The 26,762-nt window shown below is 35.2% G+C and overlaps 1 protein-coding gene and 1 pseudogene across 16 annotated transcripts in view; one reads left to right on the forward strand and one right to left on the reverse strand.

The window, feature by feature from the left end:
• PCDH15 (protocadherin related 15) overlaps nucleotides 1–26,762 on the forward strand; it is a 691,874-nt gene that overhangs the window by 90,045 nt on the left and 575,067 nt on the right. For 10 of the 16 annotated variants that reach the window (XM_003783650.1, XM_023509543.1, XM_023509544.1 and 7 more), the window contains exon 2: nucleotides 15,631–15,696. The exons of 3 other annotated variants lie outside the window; for them this stretch is intronic. In XM_003783650.1, coding sequence (XP_003783698.1) covers nucleotides 15,631–15,696 — 66 coding nt within the window. Of the gene's footprint in view, nucleotides 1–15,109; nucleotides 15,125–15,630; nucleotides 15,697–26,762 lie in introns of all 16 variants that reach the window. 3 more of the 16 variants (XM_003783651.1, XM_003783653.1, XM_003783661.1) reach the window with 1 other exon arrangement.
• On the reverse strand, nucleotides 9,578–9,932 carry LOC105886384 (annotated as a pseudogene).

Consider the following 26,762-nt stretch of genomic DNA (forward strand, 5'->3'; position numbering starts at 1 on the left):
ACTCCTGGGCTCAAGCGAGTCTCCTGCCTCAGCCTCCCAAGTAGCTGGGAACACAGGCACCCACCACAATGCCCGGCTATTTTTTGGTTACAGCCGTCATTGTTGTTTGGCAGGCCCAGGCTGGATTCAAACCTGCCACCTTAGGTGTATATGGCTGAGGCCTTAGCCACTTGAGCCACAGACGCCGAGCCTTAAGGCTGGGCTGGGTTTAAACCCACCTCCTCTGGCATGTGGGGCTGGTGCCCTACTCCTTTGAGCCACAGGCGCCGCCCATATATAACATTTTTAAAAGAAAAAAAAAATAGTAAGCATAGAGAATAGTGGCAGAAGCTGAATGGCAAGACAGCTTGCTATCTATATAAAACTTTTTTTTGAGGAAACAATCAGGACGGTTAAATGTCATATTAAACTTCTGCTTGCTCATCTAGTGTATTTTCTGTTTCAGAATCATTGTTACCTTATTTTGTTCATGGTGGAACAGGTCTCACTGCACAAGAAATGGAAGAAAAATGCAGTTGAAGTAGAGAGGCTAGTTGCAGTTCTGATGAGAAATACAAACCAACACAGAGTGAATGATAGCTCTTCACTGGGGAGTGTCTGTCTCTCATCTAATGTGAAGCTCCTGCCCGTGGCTTTCCTACAATGCCATGACAGCCTTCAGAAAGCAAGAGACTCCAGCTCAGTTGACTCTTTGAGACCCTGTCATGCTGCCATTGGTGCCATGTGTCATATTTCCAAATCTGAATTGCTGAGGATCCTGCTGTGTTGAAGGGGGTGTTAAGGAATAACTGTTGCTCGTGTGGCAGGTGAAAAAGGAAAGTCAGTGTGTCAAGGGGGTGACAAGGCATCTCCTACGGCTAAAAGAATTTTAAATCAAAACATATTACAATGTAACAGGTATCACAGCACTCTTTTTTATGTATATGATTATATTTTCTTTTTAGAATCTCTGTGATAGTCACCATAAGTAGTTCTCTAGAAAAGTGAGGATCCTTATTTTTGCTTCCAAATTACGTTTGCACATATTTTCTTATTATAAATCCAAGACGCAATGCCAGAATAATTTAGGAATTGTGATCAATAGGAAAGCACTAATAAGAATAACTTATGACTCAAGCGGCTAAGGCGCCAGCCACATACACCTAAGGTGGCGGGTTTGAATCCCCAGCCTGGGCCCACCAAACAACAATGATGGCTGCAACCAAAAAATGGCCGGGCGTTGTGGCGGGCACCTGTAGTCCCAGCTACTTAGGAGACTGAGGCAGGAGACTCGCTTGAGCCCAGGAGTTGGAGGTTGCTGTGAGCTGTGATGCCACAGCACTCTACCCAGGGGGACAGCTTGAAGCTCTGTCTCAAAAAAAAAAAAAAATGTTATGTATATCAAGATACACAAAAGGATATCTGAAATATTTGCAATGTTTAAAAATCAATAATATTACAAAAAAATGAGTATTTATGCCACCTCTACCCACAATCAGAAATGAAATATTGCCAGTATTTTATAAATCTTCTGTGCTTCCTATGGTAAAATTTTGCAAATTTGGGAGCCTGTAGTCCCAGCTACTTGGGAGACTGAGGCAGGAGACTCGCTTGAGCCCAGGAGTTGGGGTTGCTGTGAGCTGTGATGTCATAGCACTCTACCCAGGGGGATAGCTTGAGGCTTCGTCTGAAAAAAAAAAAAAAAAGAATAACTTATTTATTTAGATTTTTTATATTGAAAGTAGTTTATAGGCACAGTTAAAAATAAGCACAGAATTTCTCTACAGCTCTAAAATCTGCTTTTTATTTTTTTTACCTTTTCATGTCATTGCTAATTATATCAAAATTTCTTCAACAGCATAGTTATATATTTATTTTAATGGCTTATTCATTCATAAGATTTCATAGTAGACATGATAGCTCTAAATAGCCTCTTTCATTTGGAATGCAATGAAAGTGACTTAATGCAAGTGACTTAAAAGAATCAGAAAACGAAGCTTGCATGCTCCAGAGGCAAGATGAAGAGAGCCAAGGGAATAGCTAAGTACACATCTAAACTTTTGAGAGGAAATCCCAGTGGTGTGTAACCTGCAACAGAACATACCCTGGGGCTGACACTGATTTCTCCACAACACCTGCCCCCATAGAACCCTATACTTTCTGCATTATGATTAGTTGAGTTGCCTTTGCCTCCCTTGTTCCTTTCTTTTCTTCCAATTGTCATTAGACTATGTTCTGCCTGGCAGACCACCAGGGAAACCCTACCTGCAATGGAGTCTGGGAAATGCAGTTTTAAGCTCCCAGCCTCAATAACACATATAAACCTACAAGAAGAGGGCTTTCAGTGAGAGGTCCAAGACACAGTTATCTTTCACACCTGCAGAGTACATTCAAATTTATGATTTAATAAACTTATATAATGCTTTACTATTATAAGCACTTTCAACTACAAAATACATTTTTTTTAATTATTTCTGCCTTAGGATAGTGCCACGGTAAAATTTCAGAGTTAAAGTACACTTTTTAAAACTACTTGCTATGTTGCCTTTCAAGTTTATTTTCTTTTTGATGTCTCTTTCTTCTCTGTCTTTCCTTTCTCCCTTCCTCTCTTTTTTTCTTTGTTTCTCTCCTTTTTCATTTCCTTCCTTCCTCTCTCCTTTCTTTTTCCCTCTCCCTTCCTTCCTCTCTTTTTCTTCTTTCTTTTCAAAAAATCTAATTCATAGAGGTCCTAAAACTACCTAATGACTTTTATTTCCTTATTCTCTAACAAGCACAGACTATGATTATTCTTCTAATAAAAATTTTGGCAATTAGATACAATGAAAATATCACTTTATTTTAATTAACATTTGTGTTTATTATACATTTATAAAGATATAAACCTTTCTAAATATATATTTCAACTTTTCTATTATTTAAAAAGTTTTTGAATTAAATATTACGATGATTAGTTAAGATCATTAACATAACTGTTAATTAGTCCAATGTGCCACAAGGCAATATTGGAGCTGTCTTAGTAGAGAAACACATTACTTGCTCCAGACAGCTATGCTTTGTGAGTTCTTAAATTTACTTTAGTAATTTCTTTGTCCTTGCTCTCAAATTGAAAATGTACTTTCCTCTAGTCGCGTCTTCTTCTTTCTACCCATTCTCTACTTTTATTCGTGTTTTCTAATCCATTCTGAGGTTTTCTAAAGTGTTAAGTTCACGAGCTTTAGAGGAAGGACTTTGGGGATCTTAACTACGTTGAGCTCACTTTCTGGTTCTTGTTCTGATTATAACGTATTTTTTTTAAAATAATATTTAAAAATAATAATAAAATGTGGTTAATGTAACCAAGATTCTGAAAAGATTGATTTCGTTCTTTCCAGTGTTTCCGTGTTTTTAAACATGGTAGGAAAACCTGTTCTGTGTACATCACTAGACACACAAAGCTGAGAATGGATGGAAGATTGTAAAACCAAGCAGCCGGGAGAGCAGTGCAGGGAGCAGTTATCAACTACACCGTAATGTGTTCTTTGGGTTGACTGTGGGGAAAATGTGTGATAGGAGCGAACACAAAGATATAAAATTTAGAGTCTCACCCTCTAGGAAGTCTGGAGAAAGGCAGCAGGTCTTCAAAACTGTAGGCATCTCTGTGGAGGATTACCTAACAATGAGCCTCGCGAGTGCTAAACTCAGCAGAACATAAAGCTTTCCTCATCGTATATTGTACCTGGGGATAGAAAATTGTCAAAAATATCATCTCTTAATGCCCAAGGTGGTAAAATACTTGACTTCAGTACTTTATTATTTTCAGTTTTTTAGAACTCTGAAGAAAATTTCCAAGCCAAAAAGAAATGTGGTTTATCAATAATATGCTTTTCTTCTTAAAGCCAAAGTCTAAACGGTCATCCTAGCACACTTTTCTTGGAAGAATTCATTTGGACATATTCATTCTAGACATATTAGAACCTGAGGCCATACTGGCTTATGCTAAATTTGCCAATAAAATATTTCCTTTTGCCCAAGATATAGGACATCAAATTGCTGACCTTACATGCTTTTGATATTACTCTCTGGAAAGTTTATGATACAATATATATATATATATATTGTTTAAATCAATCTAAGAACATAGAGAAGAATCTAAATTTAATGTTTTATCTGGGAAGAAAGAATTACAATTCAGGGGCTACATGCAGACCAGTTGACCTTTGCTATGTTCAAAGAACAAGGACGTGGTTGGAGGTATCATTCATAATAAAAAGAAAAGAGAAATGTATGTACTGCTCTTTGTGAAGTTCTTTGACACTAGCGAGGTTCTGGGGAGCTGGTACGCTCTGATGTTTGAGCAAGGGCAGTGGGCAAAATTAGTTGTCCTGGAGTCACAGCACATTATCTCAGCTGTTTTAGATAAAATTGGTCTCGGGTTACAATAGGCAGTCCAGCCCCTGGACTCACAGAGAATTACGTTTTTAGAGCAGTGTTAGGTGTCTTGAGTGCTTTTTTTCTCCTGGCTTCTTGACTCTGTTTGACTCAGCTATACCAAGAAAGGACAAGTTCATATGACCAACTGTTAGAGGATCATTCTGTAAGTGAAATATCATTTTTAACATAGTTGACTCGTGAAGACACCACCCCCTCTCACTTTCTCTTTACCATGAAACAATGGAGAGAATACAAGTTCCTGTGGCCCTCACTGTCCTATATTCAACTTTCCACTGGGGTGACATCTGGATGTATTACCCTCAGGAAGCTGCTGTTAGGTGGAGTTGTATCACATAAAACTCTGAGAGGGCAAGAAAGTAAGAAGTGATTGGGTTTTATTTTGTTATGTGTTAGATTTTTTTCTTTTCATGACTCTGCCCCTACCCTCTCCCCTTCCACCTCAGACTCTGTTCATCACATTGAGAAATAAGAAAATAAAAAAATGGAATAAATATTGCTAAATTTCTTGTTACTTGTATATTCCAATATATAAACTTTGTCAGACAGTGATACCTACTACTTTCGGGGTCCTCTAACAATTTCCCTCTTTCATATGTAAGTGAAAAACAGTTAAATCCTAGATGGGGAAACAAAAGTTAAATATTACTATATTCTTGGGAGGGAGGTTTGGAAATATGAACCTGTCCTATTTCATTTATGTAGGAAAATTACTTGACTACACGATGTCTTATAAATGCAGCAGGTCTGTTTCCTAGTACAATGTGTCACAACTGGAAAACAGATGTGATATTTACATCGGTATGCTCTTTAATATTATAAGTAACTAAATGCTGCAGGTTTTGCTTTAAAATTTAATCCACAGAGTCTGCTTTTTTACTACATTTTATACGCATAATTGGCTTGTGGCAAAGAATTTCACTTAAGTAGTTTGTAAACACAAAGAATCTTGCTGTTTGAAGACTACATTTAAACAGTGATGTTGATATGTCAGCTTTTATCCATTGACACTGTTGGGTATCTAAGCAAGAATCAGAATTGAGAATTTCCTGAGAGCCTCCTCATTAGGAATAATTAGAAAATATAATAGCAAATTAGCTTTCTGAAACAGCGTGGATATAAACTCTTGAATTGCTTTTCATAAAGCGTTGAATAATTTTGTTTCCTCATGGACACAAACACTTATCCTTTTCTTTCTCTTTTATACTTTAATTATAAGCTACAAAGACAAGTGGGACAATGTGCTAAAACAAGCTCAACAACAGAAAAAGCATTTCAGGAAGGTTTCAGAAGAACAGCAACAGCTTGTTCAGAACATCTAGAAGATGTACCTTCACTGTTTAATAGTCGGTTATCAAAAAAGAGTTATTTTTTAGTTGAGTTATATGCATTATACTGATAATTTTTAAAAAGGAGAGTATTTGCATGATATAGTTATCCCGAGGTATTCTCAATAATCTACTGTCAGTTACTAATTCAGTATGTTCAATGCACAACCAAAATGCTAATATGGACCCCAAACCTTTGATTTTATCTACTAATAAAATATAGTTTTCCTTTGAATGTTAAAATTATAAGAAATTATTCCTATTTAAAAATACATAAAAGTCATTGCTTTTAAAATGTAGACATATGTAATATAATGGGATATGATTTACTCCTTCAGTTAAAATAAAAATTTACCTAACAAAAACTTAGTAAGTATTTCCATATGCCAGGTACTACTCTGTGAAATAACATCTATCTTACCAATGTACCAGGAAACCGATGCAGACAGAAGACTCCAGGCACCAGTAGATTAGAGGAAGCGGGTTTATTCCAGCCAGGGGGAAACTCGAAACACCAGTGTGTCTCCAAAACCAAGCCCCCGACTCAAATCTCTTGCCTCTCTTTTATCCACTTTTCAGGGCAGGAGTGCACCTGAGGGTCATAAAACAGAGAGAGCCAGGACGTCATCCTCAAGGTCCCAGGCTCAAGGGGAAAGGTCAGATTCCCCTGCATCCTTGAGACCCGTGGGACCCCCTGCCCGCAAAGGCAACAAAAGTCCAGGGAAGTTACTAGGTTACAATTTAGGTCTCGCGTGTGTCAAGGAAGAGACATACAGACAACAGAAAGGCTGGGACTTGGCTGAGCCCTGCACAGGGTGGCTAGGACAGATTCTTTTAGTTCTGCTTTTACTTTCTTGCCTCACCAATAATGAAACTGAGCTACAGAAAATTTACATAATTTACAAAGGTTTAAAATTGAGTAAGGGTTAAATGAAGCTAATATTGAACCTAGGCTGTCCTTCTTGAAGAATGCTGTTAAAAAAAACTTCAAAACTCTCCAAATTTTTTGATGTCAGTGGTGATAGTACACCTTGGAATAAGAATTTTTCCATCCATCTTAAATTCCCTAAATGTAATCATCCTTGCTTGCTGGAACTTTAGACAAGTAAAGAAGAATTGTAAGTATCAACGGAAATGACATCTAAACAGTTTCTAAGTTATACAGTATGAATAATATGTATGAGGATTGTATTTGAGACATGTTTTGACAATGCATTTACATAAAATTACAAAATAAAATATACAGTGATATCCCCAGTGAACAAAACAACCTTAAAATGATTTATCTCCTCTTCAGAGCAGCCTTCTACTGATAATTTCTGCCTTCTTCCTGAAGCCCCTCCCTCATCTTTATTTTGATTGCTTAAATACTTCTGCTTCTTAAGAATGAGGGTTTTTTTGTTCCCACCAAAGGCCATCCGTATGCATATCAGCTGTTGGTGACAGACCGATTAGAATAAAATGAAGTAAATAAAATTTTCTTTAAAAGTACAGAGGGAGCCATGGCATCTACAGTAAATTTTCCTGATGAACGTGGTGATGTACTGCAAAAATCTTTAATAAATATCATGCTGTTGTAAAATCTTAATTGAATTATGTAATTAAATTCATGAAGACACTAAGGCAATATAAATATATCTCCCTCCATGGTGAAACCCAAAGTCTGTAAATGCTAATGCAGACAGAGTAATCATAAATAGTGTATCCTGATATTGAGTTGAAAATGACTTACTTAATATATCCTTAAAATTACTCACTTGATTTTTTCTTCCATGATGATTTAACTCCATGGCTTGTTTGACTGCAGCGTTAGATGCTATGTGTATAACTTAGAGTTCTGCCCAAATAATGTAAAAAATGTCTAGATCAAAGTCTTTTTCTTTTAGATGAGACAAAATGAAAAACAAGGATTTCTTGTCCAAAGATTTCACTCCTGTGTGTATTTTTTTCCTGGAAATACATACAACAAAGATCAATGGGAAAAATGAGAACAGCCCTTGTTCTGCTGCTTGTGCCACACAAATGAAAATAAAACGTTTGTGTAGCAGGAAATCTAAAGAGAGCGCAGTACCTTCTTTGAATGTGAAATCAGATGGTTTTGAAGTAAGCAACTGATTCCATGTATGTGTGTCTAAGACAGAGAGGAGAGAGAGAGAATATGCAGAAACCTGAGCAAGAGACCAGATGACTCTATAGTTCCAAAATAAAAAAAAATAGAGGAATGTCGATGGGAAAAGAAGGTTCAGAAAACCTGCAACTCTTCCTTGATATTTCTACTCAGTCATACCAAGGCATTTTAGGTCCATAGTGAAACCAGAAATGGACTATGAGCGCCCTATCACTTTTTCTTCAAAACCTCAAGTTCAAGATTCTATTTTTCTTTAATAAATTCAAATAAATGTCTGTAGATTGGTCTCTGGGATAGGGATTCTAGGAGATTTCTGTCCCTGCAGACCGTTAGTGACATTTCATGTAATTGCTTTTGTTCTTAATTAAGAATGCATTCCACAATCCCATACATAAATAAGGTCAGCCCTTGCTGAATATTTAGGAAGAGCCAAGGGAGTCTATACTGTCTGTTCTTGGATCAAAGTAAAACAAACAAACAAATAGAAAGATACTCCAAATAAATTCCTTTGTGAAAATAACGATACTATAAAACTAGAAAAGAGTAAGTGTGTGTCTATTCCCTCTGGACTTTTTGCCAGGCAACACTATTCTAAGAAATTATATAGATTATCTCATTTTATCCTTCTTATAAAAAATTCATGAAAGCGTTATACCTACTACTCTTATCCCCATTAATGAAGTACAGGAGGTTAACAATTCACCCAATTTTATACTACTACCGTATTAAAAGCTAACATTAAGATTTAAAGTTAGAATTTCTGACTCCAAAGCACATGTTCTTAACCACTATACTAGGAATCAATTTTTTTCAACATCTCAAAACACTCCTCAAAAGATTGAAATTACTAATGATAAGGATTTAATGGATTATTTATTTTACTCATTTTCCATAGAGGGAGATATATCCTAATTCCATAAATTTATTGAATGATTATGTTAGGTCGAATACTCTGCTAGGTGCTAGAATAATTCACTGATAATTGGCCTCTGGTAAGAAAATAACTTAATTAAAATTCTAAGATAACAGAAAAGCGTATGTGATCTTTGATATCATAAAAGCTATGGTATCTGAGGCCTTTTCGTTTTATTCCTTTAAGGTACATTTTGATAAAGCCATGAAACAGTTTGGAATACGTTTTCACTAGTAATAGGTGGTGGGAGTGATCTTGCTCCTACAGATTAGTTCTTTATTCCAAGCAATTGAATGATCAGAATGTGGAGTTCTAATAGAAACTATAGTTAATAAGAAACAAGCAAACATTTTCTCCTTTCTTCTCTTTTAATTCCCACTCTGTATTATGGTGAGCTCTCTATCATCTTTCATGACTAGTTTGTAATAATCCTAAATTCCGGCAGAATTATCTATACCTTTCTTATTTTAATGGTAGGCTTATATGTCTGTTGAGACAACACCAATGATCCTGTCCTTAGAATACTAATATATTGCCCCTCCTTTGCCCACTACTGTAAGTCTTCATTTAACTTATCCATAGTGAAACACATATAAGGAAGCATTTTACCACAGACAAATCAATGAAAACAAGAGTTAAGTTCTTAGGGTATATTTCTGGTCCAAAAGTGATCACCACACTTCTTTTTTTTTTTTTTTTTTTTTTTTTTTTTAGAAAAAAACACAGAGCTTTATTATTCCCATGACAAAGAGCAGGCCTTCACAGGACAAGGGGAGCAAGCTGTCAGTGGGGAAGAAGGCCCTATATGCCAGCAATAAGTGGGTTCCGCAGGACCACAATGACCGAGTCCCCACGCAGGAATATGTTGGAGATTAGTGGTCTTTGTCGACTGGCTTGGACTTCTTCTTACCCTTGCCACTTTTGGGGACCTCAGTCCACATCTCCTTCACATTCTCCAGCACCATGTTGCAGTGCCTATCAAAGGCCTTCACCTGGCCCAGGAGTTTTTTGTTATTGTGGCAATTATTAAGCACTTGGGTGTTGTTCTTGACTGACTGTGTGAGCACAGAGAGAGGACCCCTGTGAAATTCTTCTTCCTCCGGCTTCTGTAGCTCCTCTGGGGTCATCTCACTCTTGGGCTTGTTGAGGAGGCTCGTGGTGGTAGCTGTGCTCTCAAGTGACTTGCTTCTCCACGTTGCTTCTGTCTCTGAGCCACACTTCTATATATAGACCAAAACATTTCCAATATTAAAATGGAAATAAATGTGAGTTATGCATATACTTAGAAAAGATTAGTAAAAAGCAGGTAAGTTTGTTTGTTTTTTATCTAGTATTTCTGTTCTGGGTTGTGGATTACTAAAATTTGCCTCAGTAGCTCAAGGGACAAGGCAGGAACCACCCCTAGAGGGGATGCCATCCCATCAAAAGGCACATTACACCTGCACTCACTCAGACCGGAACCATACTGCTTGCTGCTGGACCTGACCAGCACACATTTGAAACTTACTGCAGGCCTGGGGAGAGCGTGTGTACGTCACACCAACAGTGGCTCCAATCCTCTGACTTAGAATCAATTCTTTTTTTTTTCTCATCAATGTTTAATGAAACTATGTTGAATGGAAGGATGTGATTTGAGTGGTACTCATATTTGAGCATGACATTTCAAAGATTAATAGGACACACAAAAAAGATTATGTTGTATATCATGGTTTTCAAAATTTTATTGTGGCAGATTTGGTTGAGAGCTTTCATCTTGTATGTATTAAGTTACTGCATAAAATCGCTACATGCCAGGAAGCGTGCCCTGGGGACGAACCATGAGAGACAGAAACAAGGCATAGGTTGTTCCTGCCCAGAAGGACTCAAATAATTATAAACCGATACTATGAGACAGGGAGTTATGAGCATGTGTAACCTTACCTAGCGTACTGAATCTTACTAGTCTGGGGATCAGAAATGGTTTTGATGAGAATGAACATAGATTAGGCTGAAGAAGAAGAAGAAAGTTAATCTTACAGGATCTTATAGGCCATATAAAATAATTTAGTTTTCATTCAAAATTATATTATGCTTTGGGATATAGACCATGAATGTATTTTCATTTGTAACATAAAAGAAATGCCAAATGATTAAAAAAGAAACAATTTTTATTTGTGGAAGATTATTTATGAAAGGTTAAACATAGAAAAATTAAATCAGAGCGGGGATGAGATTGTGTGGAGAATAATTGGGCAAACCTACTCGATTAGGTAAGAGGGGGAATTATTGTGGTGCCACGGATTGAAAGCAGAAGGTGGATATAAGAAATTTTTCCTTTAAGAATTTAATTCACAGAGTGGCGCCTGTGGCTCAAAAGGCTCCTGTGGCTGTGGCGCCTGTGGCAGCGGCCCCATATACCAGAGGTAGCAGGTTCAGACCCAGCCCCAGCCACAAAAAAAAAAAAAAAAAAAAAAAAAAAAAGAATTTAATTCACTAATTCATACTAGGTCTATTTTGGAAGACTGCAGAGATGGGTAGAAATGGTGACTCCCTGGTTTCTAGCTGATGCTACTTGGTATAAATTATCGTATTCACTGATATAACATATACTGAAGAGTCCAAGTTTAGGCTGGGGTAGTGACTAGAACTCAGTTTACAGTACTGTATTTAAGGCAACTTTAAATTACAAGTGGAAATGTTAGTTGTCTGGACAATGAGACCCAGACTCAGAAGAGAGGTGTGAGCAGGAAATATAATACCCAAGTCATCACCATACAGGTTGCAATTACAATTTTAGTATATATCAAAAAGAATGAATAGTTTTGAAATTTAGTTATTGAAATAGTTTTGAAGTTTAGTTATTAAAATATATAAATTGACCTTAAAGGGAAGTCTGAGAATAGGATAAAGGTGGAAATAATGTTGCACTTCCTGGCTGATCTCTTTTCTTGGTAAAAAAAAAAAAAAATCTGCATATTTAGAAAATTCTAGATTATTTCCTTGTTCTTAATCATGCTCTTAAATTTTAGGCTACAATAAAAGTAGAGTATCATGGGTTTACTATCAATGAGATTAGTCAGTACATATAATTCTTATTCTTCTTTTTGGGTTTTAAATTCAACTTATTAACATATGATTATTTAAAAATCCATGGCTTACTTTTAGCTTGATGACAAATTGGCAGAAATAAGTCCCATTGAGCCTTCAGGTATTGGTATTCATACCCTGTACTTTATAACAAATTGGATATAGGGAATGGGTGGAGATTAAGAGGTTAGAAATTTTAGGCATGAAAAATAATGAATTTTTTATTTAACCAGGACAGTCAAGGGTGAAATTAAATAGATTAAGGAAGTCCGTTTCCAAGATACAGGCATCAGCAGCTAACCTGACTTCCTGTGATGACAGGTTATCCACAGAACATAGAGAAATGCTCACCATTCCCCAAAGTGTTTTCCAGTCTTCACTTTCATCTCCATTTGTGTATTTTGCATGCATAATAAATCCTTGGTTATGCCATCCAAATTTACTTTCTTTGCAAGACAATTCTGCATATACTTGTTATTAAAAATGTTTTGGTGAATTTTTAAACTAATTATACTTTCATGAAAGCATGATTTCAAAATAAACACTTTGTATGAGCAATGTTATTCATAGATTATTTTTATATGTCTGACTCACCTCTATTAGTGTGAGTCTCTAATACATTTAAAAAATTCTTGTGTTGGTCTGGAAGTACGTGTTGTACAAGAAAATATTTCATGAGGGGGTTTGGAATATGCTAGGAGACTACAGCTTATGGGGAGTAATATAAAGGGTTCTGACTGGGAGGAATGGAGCTGAGCCTCTACTCATGGGTTGTTTCTGATGATAAGAAAATAGGAAAAATAGACTTCTGAGCAGCTCTCATGAAGGATATTCAATGGGAGAGTTTGCTTGGCTAATTGCAATTCAGAATAATTCAACATTCTTTCACAACCAGTTCTTGCCAGGTTCTGAAGTTACCAAAATGAATTTGATTTAGTCTTCGTCTGAAGGAACTCTTTTGAAAGCAGAAGACACAGTATGTTCCTGATGGAGTAGTTAATCCAGTAGAATACAGTGTATGCTGCAGGGATGCAGAGAAGAGGCATTTCAATCCAGGGCTGGTGCGTTGGAAGAGGTGATGCCTTGGAAGATTCTTGAAAGAGGAATAAACTAGTCAGGGAAAAGGAATAGAAAGTGCACTTTCTATAGAAATGAAATGTAAATTTCATTTTTTATGACTAGAGAATTAACTATGAAAATGGGACAGGTAGAGGGGTTAGATAGGGCTGGGATATGAGGAGTATTGTTTGGTTGAACTGCATAGAGTAATTCTACCCTTAAAGTTAACCAACTGGTGAAATTCTTTAAAATATTTGTACCTAACTTCTCCCTTCTTTTCTTTTCTTTTATTCTGCCTGCCCATAAAGTTATTGATTAAATATATATTCTTCTACATGCCCTTAATCTATTCTCTGTAGGTATCATGGTCTCAACTAAGGCAGTAGCATACAGGGGTACATTGTGTGTGTGTATCTGTGTATCTGTAGGGAATAATCTTGAAAAGTAACTGCTCTCAAAAAAATGAACAAAAGTGATATTTGGTAATCGAATAATTTGGTTCTTGGTCAGGTTTCTTTTTTTTATTTTTTTCTTAACAAATCTTCTCCTCCATTTCACTATTCCATTCCCGCTTCTCATGTTTTATCTCTTTTTTCCATAGTCAATTATGTTGTTAGTAAATTTGTTAAAGAACTGACTCCACATGTACCATATTGTATTATACCTGAGTGATTGCTTCTGTATCTTTGTTTTTCTGATCTCTACTCCTCCCAACCCAGATCCTTGAGGAAAGGAACTGTTTACTATTTTATTTATTCCCATGTTTAGAATATAGTGATTAATATACACATCTGACTGAATGAGTTGATGTGTTTTGAAGATATAAAGAGAGAACTAGAAAAACACAATATTATGAGAATATAGGTGTAAAAGAAATTCTGACTAGGAAATTGGTCAAGTGATTTGTGTGAAATATCTAATCCTATAAAGAAAAATAGATATTTTAAAGGTAGGAATAAGGTCAAAAATAATCTAAGTAAAAACAAAATTTCCAGAAGTGACATATATATCCCATTAAAGTAAGTCATTTAATGTGACTGAGGGCAAGTCACCTATTTCTAAATGAAGGATGCTTAGGCCACGTGAAAACCTTGAATGTTATCCTATTTCCCCCCCTCTAATCCAAAGGACACATGTGAAGATTTTGTGCAAAGTAATACTGTTATTTTTCACTGGATCTGGGTACATGAAAATAATTCTAGTGAAAGGAAGAGATGAATGTAGGGTGACAATAGGCTTCTGGGAGACCAGTGAGGAAACCATTGAAAGAATGGAGATGGCCCGTGTCTGGGGATGTGGGAAGGGGAGGAAAAAGTGTATGAGCATGAGCTATGATAGATCTGAAAAGGTTAAAGTTTGGAATTCCTTGAATATTGACAAGACTAAAGAAAAAAATATGACTCTCTCACCTTCCTTGCTTCTTAGAAGAAAGTACACACCTTACAAAACAGAACAGCGCTCACCAAAAGCCTTGGGATTCATGGCCACTTGCACAATAAATGACATCATTTTTATAAATAACGAAATAAACCTTGAAGTCTTCTGCCAGTTAATATACATACTTGGATGTCTTTAAGCAAAATGAATTTGCACACTGTGCAGGAGCGTGCCATGGATACATAACTGCCAGCACAGCCCTGTCAGCCTCCCTGAGTGCCTCCTAGGAGAATACTTGATGTCCCAGAAATGTACACTTGACATCTTGCCCGTTCAGTTTTTATATTTTAATTGTCATAGCCATTATAGCTCATGATGCTATTTTTATGTTCACTACCATCTGACACTTGCGGTGAATTAGCAGTGTTTGGAATAACGAATGAATCATCACTATTGATTGACAGGAACTACATTCTTAAGGTGTCTTCAACATAGCAACAGTAGACTGTTTATAAATAATTTGCCTTTATCTGTTCATGATAAATATGTAAATATACTTTAGGTTGTTTTCAGGTCTATCTATAGTAGTTTAAAAATGCTAATGATGTATATTATCAAGTTAATATACTAATATTCTATTACAGTTACACAATCTGACATAAATGTTTTATATATTCCATTTCCACAGATCGGTAGATGATGCATGTGTTATTGTATAATATTTTTATATCTTTAAATCTCTCACTAAATATATACATATATTCTTTCTTCCTTCCTTTCTTCCATTTCTCTTATCTGCTTCCCTTGGTGACTCTATACTTTTGACTCCAGACGGGCAATATGAGGGTAAGAAAACAAAAACAAAAATCCCAAACAACCTCACGAGCATTGCTTGTCTGTCTTTGTTTTATTCTCTTTAGAGCATTGTTAAAATTCTATTCACTGTCTTTAATTAGACCCTTTATCACAATTAAAGTTCAATTATGTTTGTTTCTGTTGTGAAGCTTTAATTACAATTTATCCTTGTTAATCATCTCTTTATGTTATTTCTTTGGGTTAAATTTCCATCCCATTATCTCAGTCCTGAAGGACTTCTGCTCTCCAGTGTTCTCTGCTGGTGTTTTCTCAGTAAGATTTGAATAGTTTTGTGGCACACAGTGTGGTCACATTATAATATGGTAATGTGTAGTTCTTTGAACATAGTTTTAAAATAAAAAAAATGGTAACAGTAATGACATAATAATTTGGTTGGATTTTTTAAAAAATCTCAATATAAATGTCAATGTATTCGATCTCATGATGAGTGCCCTTGCAGTGGTTAATTCTTACCTTTGGTTATCTTCTCTCTTTAGACTGCAAACTAGCTAGAGGAGGACCACCAGCTACCATAGTTGCTATTGATGAAGAGAGTCGGAATGGTGAGTGAGTTTCATGTTTTATAAATGTCTTATCTACGTGAGTTTCATCAACTCCAATCCTCAACTTGCTATGAGTAGAGGTAGTAAGTGAAAGTGTCAACCCAGGTCCATAGACAGCTCCCTTCTACTCCCCTCCCTCATGGGTTTAAATTATGTCTTTCCTTGGAAACACTTTACTTGGATTACATGAGCCTCTTTCAATGAATATAAATATTTAGTGTGATTGAGAAGGAGTAATTTGATTCAGAGTCAGTCCAAGAATACATCCAGATATAGACTGGAACTTTTCTTTATCAACAGGCAAAGTTGACATTCACAGGCATTTAGTCATCTAAATGAAACATGTATTTCTTCAAGGAAGTAGACTGCAAGTTAAGCCTTACCCTGCTAATTTAAATTAGCCAGAATCGGGGCAGGATCAATATCCCTGGCTGATTAGACATGGCGAATATTATGAATGAGTAACAGAAAAACTGACTGTGCTGAGGAAGCAGGAACGTGACACAAGATGGAGAGCAGAGGAAGGAGTCGAAATTTTCACTTGGGCTGCCTGCAGTAATTAACAACTAATACGAGATTCATATCAAGATCTTCTTCAAATAGAATTTTTCTTATTATCACTAGAAGTAATATTGCTAGTGTTTTATTCTATAACACACTCCTAGTCTCTCTGAACTTTAGGAATATTTAAAGAATATCCTCTTCTATTATGTGGCAGTTAAATGGTTATCTCTCTGGATTGTTTCATTTCAAACTGTTCTTTTTGTGTGGCTGTGATCAGTGGATCGCTTTCGCTACCACTTCTATGAGGGACCCTTCTATCAAGCTTATTTGATTTGTGTTTCTTCTTTATTCTAAACTGTGTGTTTTTCCAGATTTACATTTTTTAAAAAATTATGTTAATTGGCTTATTGGAGGATGAACTTTATCCTGTAATTTAATGTATATATATTTGAAAACCTATATGATATATATGTGACAACTATATCAGTTCACTTCATTATGGATTTATTATTGTTCTACATTAGACGCTCCTTTTACTCTTTTGAGGAATTAGCACAGATTTTGTTTTCAAGCACATTCCGTGGAATCAGCAAAATATTTCCACAAAATAGCAGCCCTCTGTTTAAGTGTCCATCCTAAATTTTAGCAAAATTAAACAATCACCAAAACTTGCATGTTTAATTCTTTTTAGTTCCTATTTATAATGAAATATATAGAGTTAGAATTATTATGCATTTAAATAAGGTAGAAATAGATGTTAAATCTATCCACAGAAAGAAGGCAAAATCAAAAGATTGTAACAGAAAAATGTTCTTTCTCATCCTTTAGAACTGTGATTTAGTTACGTGAACTATTTTTCAATACAGATTGAATATGTGTTTTCTAAATGTTCTATAATGAAAACAGTTAGCCTTTTCACCAAAAACAAAAATCCTGTAAACATGATGGAAGGTCAATCAGTGTTTTCTTTGCTTATTTTTAACCAGTTCACTTGAAAACATAAGCTGAGCTGAGATACAACATTTAGTTTCACTAAACAAGTTTGTTTTGATTCTATATTATAGCGCTTATTTTTTCAACTAGATAATTATAGCAACAGTAATGATGGCATTTTATCTCCCTTTGTGCTGATTAGATCCTATTTTTCAAAGGAGCTCGAAACTCTGCAAGGATGTTGCCATAGCAGTGCTGTACAACTGCATGTGGTGAAAAGTCAATGTTTGTGTTGTAGAAGAATGTGACGTGATATAGCTTAGTACTCTTGTGCTCGTTCCTTGGTGTATTTTGGAGACACTGCCAAGTGCTCAGAAAGTTGCCAGAGTTATTTGAATGTCATCACTAAGAGTATAAATAACAACCTGGGGCACGAGTGCTTTACTTTCCTCCTTTACATTAAATTTCTAAAAATATGGTGATCAAATGTACCTCGGTAAGATTTTATAATGTAGAGTTTAGTCATCCTTTCTTCAAAGTCTAGAGGAAATAATCCATGAATATGTTTTTCATATTTTTCTTTAAGGAAACGGAACTTCCCCCCAAATAGTTATTTTTAGTTTTGCTCTTAATTTCTCCATTCTTATGCCTTTTAATGTGTAGTAATAAAACACGTCCGTATACTATTTTGCCAATATGATGAACACTCACATTTAAAGGTTCTGGGGCTTCTTAAAGAAAAGACATGGCAAATCCATTATTGAGCCAAACTAGCAAGTTTATCGTGAGTCAACTTGCTTTCGGCTCATTTTATTAATGTTTACTGCTAAATATTTGTGATTGCTCACTGTATCTCTACTGAGGCAAAGCATGTAAATAAATGTTTTGTGTTTTACATTTATACTTCATATGCTCATATGAGTCACTGAGCTACATTTGCAGAACACTCACATTTGCATACGAGTATGTGTTTGTGTGTTTCAGATTTTTATGTTCTGTGGGGTGAGAACATTTCCCTCACTGTGTAGGCTAAATGCACTAACACACTTGTGTATATTTCAAAGAATTAGCCAATTAAACAGATGGAGATGTATAAAGTTCTTGCTCACCTGGAGCTGTTAGATTCTTTCCTGACCTTTGTCCTCAGTAGCACATTGATGAGAGGCTCATTACATTATCCTCGGTCTGAATCAGTAATTCATTTTTATCACAAGTATCAGTAAAGCCAAGCTTATATTGTATGTGGGCAAAGTGGACATAGGACAAGATACTTTGGTTCCTGACAGCCACCAAAAAACCCTTGAGCTAAACGTATCATCTATATTGAATATGTGAGAATGTCAAAAAACCTTTCTGGAAATACATATTTCTAGTTCCGTGGGTCTCTTAATTGCTTATGACACTGAAGCCTTAACGGAAGGAGAGAAACCAGGGGCAGCTAGGCTGGGACTATTTAAAATGTGCATCCTCCAGGCACATCAGACCTTGGCTGCTTTATAGCAGCTATAGAATAACCTTAAACAAGCTTTGCAATACCTGGTTCAGAATTTGCATGTGTATTTAGGCAGTGCTGCAACAAAAAGGGAAGAAAATGATTTTAAGCCCTGGTTAGAATGTACATTCTGATTGTATAAAAATGGACAGATTCAGAGGCAAAGGCTATCACTCTATGAGAGGCAGAAGGACCATCCTAAAGGCCCTTATGGATTTAAAATTAGAAAGATGCTATGGGCTATCAGCAAACTGGTAAAATGAAGGACTATTGTAAGGTGTCCCCATAATTTGAAAACAGTATCAAAGGATGCCACAACAAGTCCAATGAACAGGTTATCTAATGCTTGTCAGGACATATCTCAGAGCCAGAGTGAGAACCGATTTGATGTTATAGATCCTTACACTCCTTCAGGGAGGTAGAGGATATTGTAGAAAAAACAATGAATGCGGCTGGCCACTCCTTTCCCAGACCATCTCTGGTTAAAGCATGGTTAGGAGAGAGAGCAGGAATGCAGAGATTCGTCCTTCCTTTGAAACAATTACGATAGGGAACAGAATTTAGAAGCTTCTTCCCAGAATTCTTTCTCCTATTGTCAAAACCACTAAGCTTGGAGGAACAGTGGATTGAATTTTCTGTTGGTATTTTCTTTCCATATAGTTTCTCATTATAATAGGCCCCCCTGACCCACAGTTGCTCTGTGTGGTTTCAGTTACCCACAGGCAGTTGTGGTCTGAAAATGGTGAGTACAAAACAGTGAGAAACAGGGAGAAAAAGTACACTCACATAACTTTTATTACAATGTGGTGTTATAATTATTCTATTTTATTATTAGATAGTGTCATTAGTCTCCTGCTCTGCCTAAATTTTATAAATTAACTTTGTCATAAGTATGTATGAATAGGAAAAAAACATAATATATAAAGGTTTCAGCACTATCTGTGGTTTTAAGTATCCACTGGGAGTCTTTGAAAATACTCCCTGTGGATAAGTGAGGACCGCTATAATAATGAGGAGTTAGCCAAACTCTACCCTGAATAGCTCCAAAGGATCCCAAGTAGAGTTGCATACACTCCGAGTAAAGGGGACTTGAAACTCAATGCCCAACTGTCTTTATCACAATTCCCCACGTTTAAACAAAATGTGATAAAATGTGATGTGATAAAATGTTTTGACCTCCAAATGTTCACAAACCTCCACTTTTTGCCCGTTTATTTTTCTTGTTCCTCCTTCTCTGGATAAAAGGATTTAAGTAGCATGAAGGTTTTGCAGAAACAGAGTAGAAAAAGAGTCAACTCTTTATGGAATAGCTCGTAGTGGAATGTATGACATGACTGGAGCAGATGTGAGACTCACCACATCAAGAGAGGGGAAACTAAGGGACCGAGATGAGGAGATCAAGTAGTCTAGATGACAGGATTCAACTGCAGCAAATTCAAAGACTCTTAAGATGTTGTGGGCTTTAGGGATATATCATACAGGAAAAGCTATCCCTATGATAGTTGCTATGGGCAGTCATTGGCTATTGCCAATGTTTGAAAGAGATGTTATTGAATATTGATATTATTACCAGAGCATATACTTTGACCATGGTTCTGTAAATGTTTCTAAACTAGGACACTGGTTTGAGACGTTCCTGGATTTAATTCATTCTCTCTCTCTCATTTCTATGTAAGTATTTTAGCTCCTTCAAATAAGGTACATAACAAAAATGCTGCCTACATAATTTATACATTTAAATAACAGAGAGAAAAAGTACACTCACATAACTTTTATTACAATGTGTTGTTATAATTACTTAATTTATACATTATATTATCAGGATAATTTCTTGGTTAAAAAAAGAGGGATCTAGTATCCATGCCTGTGGAGGGGACAGTTCTGTTTGGTTTTAGGTAGTTACTCTGTTTGGCCCTTCTGTCCCACCATTATTCCTCATCGTAGCCTTATTGCTATGGTGAATAAATGTCTATCGTTTCTTTCTGAGATCATTTCCGTCACCAAATCCCACAATAATTCTTGATCAAAGGTATGTTACTTTGAAATATGATAAAAGGAACAGGAAAAATTAAATGAATAAAAGAAAATATGGTTTTGTATCACAAAAGTCTTCAAATAATCTGCGTGTGGCTTGTGGGATTCATGTTGAACACTCCTAAGAGTAGTAAGCTTGGTTCAAATATAAATGAGTTTTCTTAATAGAATGTGATGATAGACTCATCTTATCAAGGGGCTTTCTTTTTTATCCACCAAATGTTTCGCTCTTGGTGACCAGAAGCAGGATTTTTCTTGTATTCCTCCTTGCTTTTGTTTTCTACATTCTATATTCTGCCAAAAATAATTCTTTTTTTAATTAAGTCATATATACATAGATCATGAGTGCATTTATGCCTTTGTGGGATTCAATGTGTTGATTATTTGTACAAATTAGAGTCCTTACATCCTACTAATTAACATAGCTTTCACCTCATTTACTTAATCACAGTGTTAAGACATTTGTGTTCAATACTTGATAGATTCGACTTGTACCCTTGCAATATGCTTCATAGGTGTGGTCCCACCATTAACCCTCCCAACAATAATTCTTGAGGCTTAAGTTACAAATAGTAAACTGGTTAGCCCTTATTTTTTTATTTTCATTTACCACAGACACTTTGGCTATAAGACCATTGCTTTTGCTAGAACTTTTATTGCTATTTGTTTGCATTGAAAATTTACAATTCTACAGAACAGTGAATTGTCAGACTCCTCTGTGGTTGAAAGGATTGTTTCTAAGTTGGTTTTAAGTAAGAAAGCAATAGCTTCCAGTCAAAGTGACTAGTTAAATTATCCTCCCAAATGTCCCTGTCTTCATCTTTACAACAAAGCAGCTGTGATAAAACGGAAATGAAGGCGACCACCTGTTTGCAATTCCCTTTTTGCCTATTATTAACAACTTTTAACACATGCTCAGTGCATAATTGTTGTTGGTCTTTCACTGGTTTCTTTAATCATTTATTTGTTTTCTTATTTCTTTAAGATATCATTACTGACAGTAGACCGTGCGAGGTTCCACTGTAGCACTAGTGATGCATCAGGGAAGCAGACAGGCAAAACCACTCCTTCTGCAGAGGCAGAAGAAGGTGGCAGAAGAAGGTGACTGTAGGGAGAAAAAAGTGAAGCCGAGGGAACTAACGAGGACTAATAGACAAAGGAGGAGGCAGTGATGCTATTTCAGATAGAGGACTCTGTTGTTTTGAGGAGATTGCATTTGAAGAGAGCTCTATATAAAGCCAAGTGAAGATGTGAGCAAAACATTTATGCTATAAACAGAGAAAAAATAAAAGGGCTCCGAGGATGAATATGAGTGGTACATTTAAAAATGGCAAGAACAATCTGGTACAGATATCTTTGTTGCAGAGGAAAAAAAAAAAAGAAATGGCCAGAAGTTGTCTGTTAGGGATGAACGAGAGCAAATGTGATTGAAGAAATAAAGAACACGGATGTTGGTTGAATCTATGTAGGTTAATATTAATATTGCTTATGGAAGCCAATTAAATGTAAGAAATGTTTCATACTTTTTTACTGATTTGCCAACAAATCAGTTGATAGTGATCTCATCTTGCAACTTACAGCTTACAGAGGGTATTCTTTCCATCCCTGATTCAATGTCCTAGCTGCACATAATTCAAAATTCAATTACAAAATTGTATGTATGTGTGTTTCTTTCTATTCTCAGAGAATTTTCTCCTTTGGAAAGAAATATGCTCCACAAAAAATAAAATAAAATAAAACAGAAAATATATGAAGTCATCCAATTTAGCTCGGTGTTATCACTGCCTCATGTAACACATAATGCAATCACCCCAAAGATCATTTGAACATGATGGTTTTCAATTGTCAGTTAATACTGAGTGTCTGGAAGTTTGATGGTTGGTTCCATCAAAATTAATCAGTGATCTTTTTGTTATATTACACTGTCTTCAAAACATCATTAATAAAGAGGGAAGATTCAATAGTAGTTGATTCATATTTCAGAGAAATCCTTACAAACATATTTATATTGCTTGGTAAAATGATTAGTCTTAAAAAAGTATGTTTTGGTGACAGTGTTGATTAATGTGCTTGACTTTATCTTAACACTTTAGGACGGGCAAGGTGTGAACATTGTTAGTGAGGAAATAGCATTCCATCAATAATCTCTATAGAGTTTATTCCTATTCTTAAAACTGATTATGTATTCAAAACAGAAGTTATTAATTTGTTACCTGTGTGACTCTATCACAAATCTAAGACACAGTCTAAAATTTCTTTGCAACAAATAAACTTCTAGAACAATGTCATAAGCAAAGTTGTTCTTATTTTTGTGTTATTGATAGCCAATTAATACCTTTGCTAAAATTTCCACTCTGTAATGACTAGCAGTATGAAAGTGAATGTTTTGTTTGTATTATTTGAAGATTATTATGACACCTGGAATCTTGGTGTGTTTTAAGCAATGTCACACAATGAATAGGTTCTTGTCAGTTAATACTATTCTTTGTACTCTACTATGGATTCTAGGAGAAAAGAAATTATTTCAGTTGTGCTTTAACCTAGTTCAAAATGCTATCTGAATCTCATAAAATGTCTTTTTTTTAACTTCTTCATTTTTTTTTAACTAACTGTATGCTACTCCTTGCTTTCTTTTTCTCAATTGAGGCAAATCAGCAATTCATGATTGATTTTTGAGCTGGCTGAAACACCAGCAATTTGAAACTCAATAAGAGATAAGTATCATCTTTCTGCCTAATCCTAATTAAGCTGTTAACCTTATATATTTTTCTGATTCTAAATGGTTGTTTCTGATTCTAATGTTGCCAATTATTATTGGCAGACAAAACATTGATAGAAAACTGCAAACATTCTTATAACTATGTATCTGGTTTCTTATTGAAAATTCCTTATTGAAGTAATTATCTTTTGGGCTTCAACTTTATAAATACAGGCTGCTTAAGTTAATAGTTTGTAAGAGATAAGTTATATGTTATTTATCATGGTGAAATTAGTGTCCTTCATAGTGTGGCTACCTTTCACTTCAATTTAATTTTAAATTATTGACTATTAGTTAAAATTAGGCTTTAGCCTTAATTAATTAGAACATTAAGAAGGAACATGGGCCTTCTTCATTATGTGACACAGTTGTTTAAACATGGCACAAATATTCCTACAATCTGTAAGAAAAATGCTTTCCATGAGTCTTATCACATGAGTAAAGGTTTTAACTAATTGCTGTGTTAATATAATGTGTAGTTATTGTAGTTATATTAACACAGCAATTTAAAAATAAGGAGACTCCCCTGTAAGTGCATAGAATTCAGTTAGCCTATAAATAAGAAACCATGTTCCAGGGCAAAGACAAGATGGATATCAAACAATTGACATCATCTTTTATCTCAAAATGGGGACTGTTTGGATCATTATAATATGTTGCAATTTGGGGGAGTTTGTTACCTTTTTTGGTTCATTGCTGTAATCCCAGAAGTCTTTTGGTGCATAGTAGGCATCCCAAAGCTATTTTTTGGTTAAAGAAATCATTGACATTAGCACGAATTTCACAGTCACCAGCTGCATCAGAGTTAAAGGACACGTGTCTGTTTAGGAGATTTAGGAGAGTTTGGAGTATTATTATCATTATGATTTTTAACATAATCAACCCTTAATCAAAATTCACCATGTATGTATAAAAATGGATATTATGACCCTTTTTAAATTCAAGTGTTCTTTTTGCTTCCATGATCATGTCTGCATTGTCGATAGACATTTATTTTTGTGTTCAATAGAATTTTATGTGATATAATAGAAATTAGTTATAATAATATGCAAATACAAGAGAGTGCTATTGTGTCTGTGTGTATAAATATGTGTGTGTATATATGTAATATAATCAAATGTTAATTCAAACCAAAGAAAAATAAATTTAAATTATTTAAAAGTTCATATAATTACTAATTAAAGTATAAAATGTACATATTTCAAGTACTCATATTTTTTTAATTTTTTAAGAGTTTTTCATAAAATGAAAAATCTGGTTAGATAGTCAGGTAAATTAATAAAAATAGATTTTAAATTATTGAGCTTCAAGTAATTTCATAGGACTATTGAAGTTAATGAGCTTTGTAATTTGGTATGGTATCCAGGTTACTATGTAACATTATTAATTCTAGAATAATATCTTTTAGTTTTTAACTCTTGATATTAAAAACTTCACGTAGGTCTAACAGCTTTTAGGTAGTTGTATAATTTTTATGTCTGTTTTAAAGAGAATTAGGTGGAAGATAATATTTTGAATTAAAGATAAGAATGGTAGGTTATTATTTCTGTGTACTCTCCATATGTCAGAAATTAAAACAAAAATAACTTGCTAGATGTGGTTACTCATGGCTGTAATCCTAGCACTCTGGGAGGCCAAGGCAGGAGGATTGATTGAGCTAGGAGTTCAAGACCAGCCTGAGCTAGACTGAAACCATGTATCTACTACGAATAGAACAATTATCCAAGTGTTGTGGTGGGCATCTGTAGCTAAAACCACTTGGGAGACTGAAACAGAAAGATTGTTTGCACCCAGCAGTTTAAGATTGCTGAGAGCTGTGGCAACCTCCTAGCACTCTAGCATGGGGCAACAGATTTGTCTCAAAACAAATCTGCAGAAATATTTATCTAAATGTTTTCCCAAGAAACTGCAAACTATTTGAAACACATGAATATTCCATGTGCATTTGCAGTTCATGAAATTGAAAAAAAAGCTCCAAGTGGAATTTGACATTTCTAGGTGTTTACAATTAAAATATCCCCCAAATTTCTGATTTGTATTAAAAATTGCTTTAGTATAATAAAATGTAATGTCATTTTTATAGAATTGTAATATATGGTACATACAGAAAATGAGTCTTCATTGATACGTAATCTACCAATAATATCACACACATTCACACAAAATGCCCAAAATATCTGTTTAATGGTAAAAATAGACAAATTTTTAAGATAGTCATGCTATGATAGATTTCCTAAATTCTCGCCTATGTATGTACCAGTGAGGAGAAAATATGCTACAATTTTAAAACTATAATAGAGTCTCTTACTGGAATCTCAGTAATCCGTATTCAATGCATGTCATGGAATCATTATACTCTATTGGACATGGTATCTGGAGGTAAGACCCTAGAATGGGTGGTAAGAATTTCCTCATTAAAACATAAGTTGTTTACCTTTAAAATTAAAAACAATCTCCAAGGTCCACTTGGGATTACAAGGACGGAATCTTTAGGCTGTCCTTTTTTGAGCTTGATTAGCCGGTGCTAGTTATTTTGTAAAATGAAGCAAACACTATGATACGTCTCCTTAAACACACGGCTAGCATCCACTCTACCTTTGATATTCATTTGAAAATGCTCAAGGAAAATAATATTTAAGTATGCTGATACCTTATTTTATACATCATTTGATAGTGTTGTGGTAACCGTATCCAAAGACTTATGTTAAAAATTGTTATTAAAAATACAGAGAGATATTCTGGACCTGAGAATACGTTAGCACTAGAAATATATTTCACTCATCGTTTAGAAAGTAAAGCTAAATGTGTCTATGTTTTTAGATTGAGAGTTAAAGTTCCAAGGAGTTTAAAGAACTTTTCCCAAATTTAATGTGATCACTGATATGAATTGTTCCTAAAATAATTGTATCAGGTGGGACTTAATATGGAAGTAAAAGCCCCAATAATCAACATGTTATAAAATTTCTTATAGAAAATAAACTTTACGAAACTGTGAGACCTGGTGAATAAAATCTATGTAGGGCTGTAACCTCTGTCTCTGCTGGGAGGCATGAAAAAGCTGTCATCTCCGTCTGTGACTTAGACTAGCAGTTGGGGTGGAAAAACTGGTGTGAAACGGAGGAGAGCAAGGATAACCTGGTACTGTCAAGGGCAAAATAGAGTGTTCAATCTATTTTTGGTTCTTTGAGGGGTCCCTGTGATGTTTTCCATTGATGCAGCACTGATTTTCATTCCTGCTAACTGTGTCTAAGTGTCTACATTTCACTGCATCTGCACCAAGATCTATTATTTTTCAACTTTTTTTTGGTCATGGCCATTCTGACTGGAGGAAGATGATTTCTCACT

The sequence above is a fragment of the Otolemur garnettii genome, unplaced genomic scaffold, assembly GCF_000181295.1.
Source record: "Otolemur garnettii isolate 467f Iridium unplaced genomic scaffold, OtoGar3 scaffold00008, whole genome shotgun sequence".
NCBI lineage: Eukaryota > Metazoa > Chordata > Mammalia > Primates > Galagidae > Otolemur > Otolemur garnettii.